Source organism: Spinacia oleracea, chromosome 6 (assembly GCF_020520425.1).
Source record: "Spinacia oleracea cultivar Varoflay chromosome 6, BTI_SOV_V1, whole genome shotgun sequence".
NCBI lineage: Eukaryota > Viridiplantae > Streptophyta > Magnoliopsida > Caryophyllales > Amaranthaceae > Spinacia > Spinacia oleracea.
This window is the reverse complement of record NC_079492.1, coordinates 28,957,925-28,967,708: the sequence shown is the minus strand read 5'-3', so window position 1 is coordinate 28,967,708 and position 9,784 is coordinate 28,957,925. Positions and strand designations below refer to the sequence as shown.

Genomic DNA, 9,784 nt, shown 5'->3' with positions numbered 1-9,784 from the left:
GTCAATAATCTCGACGGTTTTTAGGGTCCTGTCCTTTTTCCCAGCGTCGTGATTCTCGACGCCTTTATGCGACTAGAAATTTTATACAGTGTCTAGAATCCCACTTACCCGCCACGCTCAAAATAAAAATCTTTATTTTTGCGACGCCTTTGGTCGTCGAGAATTCTTTCAACCGTTGTTATTTGGCTGAACTAACATACTATACCAAAAAAGGTTGATCATAGACGATTTTAATATAAAATAAACAAACACTGTCATAACAAGCTAGCAGCAACATGTTTTATTTCCAAAAATAAGAATATACAAATATCAATTACAAAGGTATACATACATCAAAAAATCCCTCACATATAAAAACCTAATACTCAGCAAAAACATTATCTAAAAAAATACATGATCAATGATGGAGCAGCAACAGGGCGTCGAATAAATATAGGATACCAACTCGATGTCCTTTCTAGCAACCTTAGCTTTATGGCAGTCATTCGTTTCTCTCTTGTCAATTTCCGTAGATTACAGTAACAACCTAAAAGGAATAGTAACAATTAATAAAAATGGCAGCATGATATCATCTATTTTATTCCAATGCTTATAAACTATTTCGAAAATAGCACAAGCAGATCAGGTAGAGCAGAACCTATAAATTTTGACAAGGAATAAAAGTGGAAGAGCAGAACTCGTATTTGGTGCCAGCACTTAGTTTTAAGCTACAATAACAACTCCAATACAATGCATCCATAACAAAAACAAGAATCAACAACCAGACATGTATATGATAAATAAAAGTGGTTGTTCAGGTTTTGTGGAGTTTGGTAACCATTGCGGTAGAATACCACTTTTTTTTTTCAATGAAATAAAAAGTTATAATTTAGCATACATCTTGTATTGCATAGCATATTAAAAGTTATAATTTAGCATACATCTTGTATTGCATAGCATATTATTATCCCATCGTTTTAACTTTAGAACTTCATGAATTTGCAGAACCATTCTATAGTACTATTTGCTTATACAATAAAGAAGAGAACACCAAAAAGTTATCAGAAGACTTCATTTCCAGGCTAGCTTACAGATTAAACTTATTACGAGGTCCTGCTTTTATTGACAGAGTTATGGACTAGATCTACACCCCCCTCAAGCTAAGAGTGGTATCAATCACACCTATCTTTTTCACCAAAAAATAGCTTAATAAGGCGACTAAGTTTGGACTCATACCACAACAGAAAGGTTTCGTCCTTACCCGTATGAGATTTTATCCAATGGGCTAATAAATTCATTTTTTCTCTATGCTTGTCTTCCTATACATGGGTAGCAATGTAAAAAGTACTATAGAAAATCTGACAAGATAAGATGCATATATTTAACAAACACAAAATCTATGAGTAAAAGAAAGCATTGTGAGTCCATTTATACTCTTTCATCCAATTTTATAATACATATCGTAGTGTAATTTATAGGGCTAAGTTCATGATTCATACATAATAAGCTTGATGGTTTGCAAAGCTGTTAGAACCGGATATGTGAGATTGATTTTAGGAGTTTCGAAATTCTTTCCCACCGCTCTGATAGTTTATGCACTCATATTCAAACCGACTTTAACAAATAAATTAAGAAAAATTAATCAAATAAGTAGAATACGAGGAATAGACCTATAGAACTAGGAGATGTTGATCAAAGATCACTTGGTCATTAAACTAGCTAGCTCAACCAAGTACATGAGAAAGACGCACACACTATATAAACTATAATTTCAGAACATAATGAACACAACTCACCAGAACAGATCAGGTCCTGATGATCTGAGCACCTTAGTAACAAAGACAGCATAACATTAGCATACTACTTCAGTTACAAACTAGAGTTGAATATAAACATGAAAGCGTACATTGAGAGTTGTTCAAAACAGTATTAATAAAGGGATTCAGATAAATTGAGGAGAGGGGTTTAGTTCAAAGATGGTTAGATAAGGCATTAAACATAATGATAACAAAATCCATCCATTGAGAGTTGTTCAAAATAGTGTTAAAAGGGATTCGCATAAACTTACTCTTGAAGCACACAATCCCATCTTGCAGCCTCTGAACACAATTTACAAAAGACACAAGCTAGAGTGATGCTGCAAAAAATTTCCTAAAAAAAGCAGGAAATTATGAATTAATAAAGATTTTTTTTTTGCATTCAGATGTTAATCAATGTTTTTATTTTTATTACAAAGGAACTCAACTCAACAACTTATCAAACTCAATTACATCCAAGATCTAGTATCATAAAATTAATCGCATTAGTCAATGCTCTCTCAATGCCTCATAAGAATCTTGAGGGTTATCATTGGATCAGAATTTGTTGTCCTGATGGTACGCATGATAAGACCTTGAGGGTTAGGCCTTGGTACACTGGCTGTCGAATTTTCCTGATTTTATTTCAAGATACAAGTAGAACAAAAAAATATATGCAAGAGTGATTAGCACTACATTAGAAAATATCATGCCTTGATATTATCAGAAGGAATCAATTTTTAAATATATTTTTGTGAAAATGTAAAAGAAATGGAATCAAAACTAATTACCTTGATTTTTGGTGTATTCATTCAATCCCTTGTGGGAAGAGCAAGTTCATGATGTTGAGCCGCTTGGTCATCTCCATAGCTGGCAGGCCTGGAACAGAGGCAATCCCTCTGGCCATTGACAAGTGACATGTCATAAATTGGAACTGAATAAAACATGACTCGAAACAAACTGCGAGGCTACTTGCAGATTGAACCTACAACTATGATTGAAGAGAACAATATCAGATGAAATAAGGAAATGCGAGCATGAGGTTGCTTTTTGTCTGGGGAGTTAAAGAATCAAACCATGTTATGATATATGGAGGATAAAGATGATTATTCGAATCAGTTAAAAGGCTTGAGGACAGACCAAAATTTTCCCCAACGTTGTACGTATCGCGTCGAGCTCATGTCGTCGAGAATTAGCGTGTTTTGTTGTAGTGAAATCCTCAGATAAAACCCTAAAGATGGAAAAATATAAATCTGAAATAAGCCAGTAATAATAATTGAATAAATCGGTACACATACTGAAAAACTGAAACGAAAGAGACCCTTCTCATATTTGCAAATTCAGTAACATCATACAGAGAATATCAAACAATTGTTAAACCCAGGCAGCTTAATTAAATCAATTACTGTAGAATATTACCGTACTTGTCCTATTGGGAATCATGTGGTGCTAATGGCCATAAAATTTAAGCCAAATATGGTCAAACTATGAAATTCATTTCATTAAACCAATAAATGAACCCATAATCATTGACAAAATACATGGAGACAGGTAATTGCGTTCCATTAAAGCTTCAATTCAATCTCAGTTGAGTCTCAAGACAACAAATTGCTGCAAATAATGCCCATATGTTACTGTTTTAGGACACCCAATGAAGATTCAAAGCAAAATTAAGAGACCATAAAGCATCATCCAATCAAATATCTAAACATCCCAAATATCTGATTTAACATAAATATAAAAACCAAATTTATTGAAAACTATTTCATATCATTTAATCGAATGAATTAAGAACAACAAAAGCGTTCTCAAATCCCGGATCTAGATCAAAAAGAATATAAATGTTCCTCCTAACACAAATATATAACCAAAATTGTACTGGGTAATAACTAAAAGTAAAGAACACTGGCCTTGATCTTCTCTTCAACAATTTTAGAAATAAACTTACCCTAAATAACAACAGGATGAGAATTAGGCAGAACACCCTTACCAAAAACCTTAAAAAAACGAACTGAGTGACATCAATGACTGAAGTCTTGCCTTCTTTGTTGGCCTTCTCCTTGATATCATCAGGAGCCATTGACCAGATAAACTATAAATACACAAATCTGAATCAAACTCGAATATTTAATAATAAATTTCATTACCTACAACCAAACACGGTTAACGATTTCCCGAGCTATCTTCCAAATCTTCAATCTAGTAACAAAATAGTTATAAACAAACCAATAAATTACCCGAATAAAAAACGAAACCAATCTTGCCAAATAATGAATTAAAATCTCTAGAATTGAACAATAGATCTACGAAGAGGAAGGAATAAAAACGAAGATATAAAACAAAATTGATATCGCAAATTAACAGCGGAATACACAAAATTACAAGTTACATCAGCAAGGTAACCTTGAAACGTAGGAAAACCCGAATAGAAACCAAAGAGTCCTCGATCTCTGGTTGAAATCAGTTGATAGATCTGTGATTTTTCGAGAATATGAATTGAATGAGAGAGAAGTTGATTAGTGGGAGGCTAGGGTTCAGTTACACGGGGAGGGAGTGGGTGTTTTTCCCCCAAATTTTTTGAAGCAGAATATTAGTCTACCACGTGCCCAGCATGTGCCAAGTACTCGACGTCTTTCTGTGTCCACTTTTAGAGAAGACGACAAACCGTGTCGAGAAAATACGCGGACCAAAAATTTCACCAACGCTGTACCTTCGGCGTCGAGCAGCTATCGTCGAGAATTAGCGGGATTTGTAGTAGTGTTTTTTTTGTTGTTTGTTATTCAGAGCAGTCGCCACCGCCTGCTTAGAAGTCATACAGGAGATCTTGCTATTTTAATCTTGAAGTCCCTACATGAAAGAGCTATTACTCTTACCAACTGAGTTTTTCTTTCTTGTAGGTGCAACAGGGGGGCATGCTACTGGAGAAAAACATATCTCTGCTAGACAATACTATGCGTATAAACTCCAGAGCCGCCCTAATAATCTGCTTCTCAGAGCCGGCCGATGTTTTCAGCAGTATATCGTGGATATGTATGCGAAGGTCGAAAATACACGTCTTGACTTCTTCCGCAAAAACCAGTACACTATAAGGGAAGACCTGTACCAAGGGATCCTAGACACTGTAGAAAGAGGGGAAAATAGCGCTGCTAACGCAGGGCATCGTGTGGTGTTGCCACCAACTTTCATTGGAGGCCCTCGAGACCTTAAGAAGGGGTATTTAAATGCAATGGCGCTTGTTCAACGTTATGGAAAGCCTGATCTTTTGGTAACGATGACGTGTAACCCGAATTGGCAGGAGATAAAACAAGAACTTGCCATCGGAGAAGAAGCTCAAAACAGGCCTGATCTTGTTTCAAGGATTTTTCGAGCAAAATTTCTAGCCCTCAAGAAATTGATAATGGAGAAACATGTGTTTGGTGAGGTTGCTGCAATGATCTATCTCGTTGAGTTTCAGAAAAGGGGTTTTCCTCATGCGCATTTTCTCATCATTCTCACACCGCCTTGCAAGATCAAAACTCCTGCCGACTATGACAAATTCGTTTCTGTTGAGGTACCCTCCGTGGATACTCCTCGCCTTCGAAAGATCATCCTCAAGCACATGATGCATGACCCTTGTGGCCAGTTAAACCCCAAATGCCCGTGCATAAAACAGAAAGGAAATAAGGAACATTGTAAAAGTGGATACCCAAAACAATTTTGTGACGACACGACCACCAGTACTGATGGATTCCCGGTGTATAGGCGAAGGGACACTGGTGAAACGGTTCCCATTCGAAAGGCCACCTTGGATAACAGGTGGGTTATTCCATACAACCCGTACCTCTCATCTTTGTTTGATTGCCATCTCAACGTCGAGGTTTGTTCAAGCATTTAGGAAGTCAAGTACTTTTATAAATATGTTTACAAAGGCCATGATAGAATCTCGTTCAATGTTGTGCAAGATGGTGATCATAGCCTTGTTGATGAGATCGAACAATACCAATCAGGTAGATGGGTTTTGCCTTATGAAGCTGCATGACGCCTTTTGGCCTTTGACCTGTATGAAATGCATCCAACTGTGTTACCTCTCCAGGTCCACCTGCCTAACATGCAGACAGTTCAGCTCAGGCCTCGTGAGCAGCTTGATTCTGTCATTGCAACTGACAAACGGTCTCGCACTTCTCTCACCGAATTCTTTAAAGAAAATGCTGCAACTCCGAATGGCACATGCTATCTATATGGGAGGTTTATAGAAAAATACAGATGTGATGTGGCTGGAAAACAATGGCTTTTAAGGAAAAACAAGGCTGTGGTTATTGGTAGGCTAGCTTTTACTGCTCCGTCTGAAGGAGAGCGCTATTTCCTGAGATTACTGCTCGTTCATGTGCATAACCCTAAATCATTTGAGGATCTCTTGACAGTTGATGGCTATCGATGTGCAACTTTTCAGGAGGCGGCCCTGAAGCGCAGATTGCTTGAAGAAGATGAAGCTGTTGATCTGTGTTTGGCAGAGGCATGTGAGGTCCAAATGCATATTGCTTTGCGTAGCCTCTTTGCAACAGTCCTCATTTTCTGCCAACCAAGTAACCCGAATGCACTGTGGGATAAATACTATGCTGCTCTGTCTGAGGATTTTAAGCGCCAATTCCCGGACTTATATTCAAAGGTGAAGCATCTGACAGTGAGATCAGTGGAGCAATGCTTGGAAGAGATGGGGAAATCCCTAAACACTTTTGGTCTTGAACACTTGAATGTGGCACAGGATGCTGAGGTAGCCAGGACCAAAGATATAACTGATGCGCTAGATGCACCAATACCTGAACATTGCATTAGTTGCCGTGGTAGATTAAAACTAGCCCAACAAGAAGCATTCAATTCCATCATTGACCATGTGAAGCAAGAAAAGGGTGGGGCATTCTTTATAGATGGGCCTGGTGGAACTGGGAAAACGTTTTTGTACAACGCATTGTACGCAGAGGTCCGACTAATGGGAAAGATTGTGTTTGCAACTTCTACTTCATGTATCGCTGCAGCGAACATACCATCTGGTAGAACAGCCCACTCCAGGTTCAAAATACCAATTGATACTGAAGCTTCCCTAGCTTGCGATGTCCCAAAACAAGTTAGCTTGGGTGCATTGATACAGGCACCATCTCTTATCATATGGGACGAGGCTTCAATGGCAAGAAAAGAAAACGTTGAATCCTTAGATTTGCTTCTCCGCGACTTGTGTGATGAAAACCTGTTATTTGGTGGTTAGCTTGTTGTCTTTGGCTGTGATTTCCGACAGGTACTTCTTGTACTACCACGTAAAACTCAGCGAGAAGCAGTTGCAGTCAGTTTAGTCAGCTCTATCCTTTGGCCTAGGCTGATAAAGTTTCACCTCACAGAAAATATACGCGCCCGTGAAGATCCAGCCTTCTCCGAGTTTTTACTTGCACTGGGTAATGGACAGCTGCAAACTGTTGAAAATAGCCTTGTCTGCTTGCCGAGTGAGGTTGTAAAACCTCTTGAGGAAGGCAAGGATCCCATCACAGACCTGACCACTCTTACATTTCCTGAGCTTGACCTTCACACCTTCACCTCCGACATCTTTACAACAAGGGAAATTCTGACTCCCATGAACACCGATGTTGACTCTATAAACACGGACCTTATTCAAAAGTTCCCAGGGCAGTCGTTTCCCTATAAACGACTTGACACAATGCTTGATGATAACTGTGATGTCTATTCTACAGAATTTATAAATACACTCTGCCCTAGTGGGATGAGTCCTCATGAACCTGTCTTAATGAAGGGAAGTCTAGTAATTTTGATCCGAAATATTCTCCCAGCTTCTGGCCTATGCAATGGTACAAGGGTAATATGCGAAGGGTTCTTCCCCAACCTGATCCAGTGTGTGATAATCACTGGTCACCACAAAGGCAAGCATGTTTTCATTCCTCGTGTTAAACTAAGACCTGCTGCTTCTTCGAAGTACCCAATACTCTTTCAGAGGAAACAATTTCCTTTAAAACTCAGCTTCGCAATGACAATCAACAAGTCTTAGGGACAAACATTAAGTCAAGTTGTTGTGTACCTCCCTCGTCCGTGTTTCTCACATGGGCAGTTATATGTGGCCTTGTCACGGGCAAGACAATCAGCTCAGGTTACTGTCATTTCAGCCGGCACTCCACAACAGCGGACTGGAAATCAGGTTAAAAATGTCATTTCATATGATGTGTTGCGGCTGGCTGGTATTATATAATCCGCCACATCTATGTAAGTGTCCCTAATGTGTCTGTGCACTCAATACTTTGTTTGGCCTTCCCTTTCCACTTGCAGTGATCTATTACACTCACTCATATTCTGACTTATCATGCTTTTCATTCTACTGTAAATGTCGTTAGATAATTATTAACTAAATGTCTTATGTTGTCGTCTGTATCATTGCAGGGAGATATACAGCAACTTTGTGATAAGCTTGTTGTTGCTGGGCGTATAAACAAACGTAGGTAAAAGCATAAGGTCACAGTGTCAATTTTTAGGCTTAGAGCGTTAAGTCTGTTGGTTATGTGTGCTGAAATCTTCTATTGCTTTTGTTAACAGGTCCAAAGTTGACTTGAGCTCCCTACTAATGTGCTAATATTTCTGGTCGCTTCTGAATTTTTGATGTGCTGTTGCTAAAATCTGTTTTTTATGTTTAGTTTTTTAGAATTATTTCCAATGTTCTAAAATATTTGAACAGGTTATTTTAGTGGTAAAAAATGTTGTTTTAAAATGTTGAGAATCTATCGATTAAGGAGTTTAGTGGAATAAATACTTCATTCATTCGCTTCTACACAAACATACCATGGTTTCAAAGGTTCCTACTGTAATTATTGGGATGGATGTCTCACATGGCTCCCCTGGACTAGATGATGCATGTCCCATCTATTGCAGCAGTATGTTTGTAGTTCCGAGTGACTTGGTGATGGCGGTCGGACTGGATAGGTGGTTAAGAGGGATAATGCATTTTGTTCCACAAGGGGACGCCTTGGTGAGAATGAGTTTTGTCAAGGGATATGCCATCCCAGTGGGAAATGCTGTCATTTTAAAGCATATCATGGCTCATATACTGGTATATATTTTTCTTTTTTTCCTTGTAATTTTATTTAACTTTTTGTAGTTAAAATCATTGGAAATATGCATTTTTTCAGTAGATAATGGCGGAACGACTAATATAAGCTTATACTTATATTGGCAGGTACTTCCCGTACTTACCTAAACTTCAAGAATAAAAAAACAACATAGGTATTCATTATTGGCAGATAATATTAATGCTGATGGTATTAATATCGGAAGTATTCATTGTCTTCTCTGCTTCAAATACAGAGTCGTGACTACTTATTTGTCAGGAAATTTGTTCCTTTTGTCGGTAGTGTTATGGTGAAAGCTTGTAAGGAATCAGATGATGAATCGGATATGGAGGTTATTTTAGCTGGTTTGGCTTCTCTGAATGATGAAAGTTCTTGGTTTAAGAAAGAAGCTTCAAAATGGGATGCTCAGCTTAGTGACAACACTCCTCTAAAGACAAACCAGAACTATTGCATGTAACATATTCTTCTACTACGTATGTTAAGCTCTTCTATGACCAGGTCTTCCTCTTAAATTCTCCTATTCGGAGCAGTAAAGGATATAATATGAATATTTCTTTTGTGATGAACCGTTCTAAGAAAATCATCGACTGTTAGAAGCTAAGTTTGGGTGTCAGTTCAAACTGGCTTCTGGCCAACCGCTCCAGCCATTCATGAAGAAATTCTTCATAGAGTGAGGAAGCCAAATAATGAAGCATTCTTTTCTGGAGTCTTACTGCGGGAAATTCTGGTATGGTTTTCTCAACATTGCATCTTTTCTTTATTCAGAAAAATTAAGTTGTATTTTGTTTTTCATAATCTTTTCTTTCTTTCCCCAGAGCTGCTATGACTCAGAAAACATAAAGTAGAAGTCTAAATACGTCGTGGTTTCTTCACATTTAGTAGAATTGTTATGTTGTTGAATTTCGAGTCATG

The 9,784-nt window shown here is 38.0% G+C and overlaps 1 protein-coding gene and 1 long non-coding RNA gene across 3 annotated transcripts; one reads left to right on the top strand and one right to left on the bottom strand.

The window, feature by feature from the left end:
* Window positions 1-252: 252 nt before the first annotated feature.
* LOC110784888 (uncharacterized) lies at window positions 253-4,371 on the bottom strand. 2 transcript variants are annotated; one of them, XR_002532429.2, is made up of 5 exons: window positions 4,179-4,353; window positions 3,923-3,974; window positions 2,916-3,006; window positions 2,567-2,674; window positions 2,148-2,410 (listed from the first exon to the last, which is right to left on the bottom strand). It is a non-coding gene; the product is annotated as an uncharacterized lncRNA (long non-coding RNA). The 2 variants fall into 2 exon arrangements; XR_008922664.1 differs by having other exon boundaries at window positions 253-2,410; window positions 2,916-3,974; window positions 4,179-4,371.
* A 255-nt stretch (window positions 4,372-4,626) lies between these two features.
* LOC110784880 (uncharacterized) lies at window positions 4,627-8,359 on the top strand. Its single transcript, XM_056832049.1, has 6 exons — window positions 4,627-5,631; window positions 5,848-6,936; window positions 7,045-7,614; window positions 7,864-7,950; window positions 8,190-8,244; window positions 8,343-8,359. Exons 1-6 carry the CDS (start codon window positions 4,627-4,629, stop codon window positions 8,357-8,359), a joined length of 2,823 nt encoding a protein of 940 aa, XP_056688027.1.
* Window positions 8,360-9,784: the final 1,425 nt, after the last annotated feature.

Excerpts from the sequence above, each read along its gene's own strand:
- LOC110784880 (XM_056832049.1), top strand. The coding sequence starts at position 4,627 with ATGAAAGAGCTATTACTCTTACCAACTGAGTTTTTCTTTCTTGTAGGT. Across the intron at positions 5,632-5,847 it reads ATTGCCATCTCAACGTCGAG|GTCCACCTGCCTAACATGCA; the intron begins GTTTGTTCAAGC and ends TTACCTCTCCAG. Across the intron at positions 6,937-7,044 it reads TATGGGACGAGGCTTCAATG|GTACTTCTTGTACTACCACG; the intron begins GCAAGAAAAGAA and ends GATTTCCGACAG.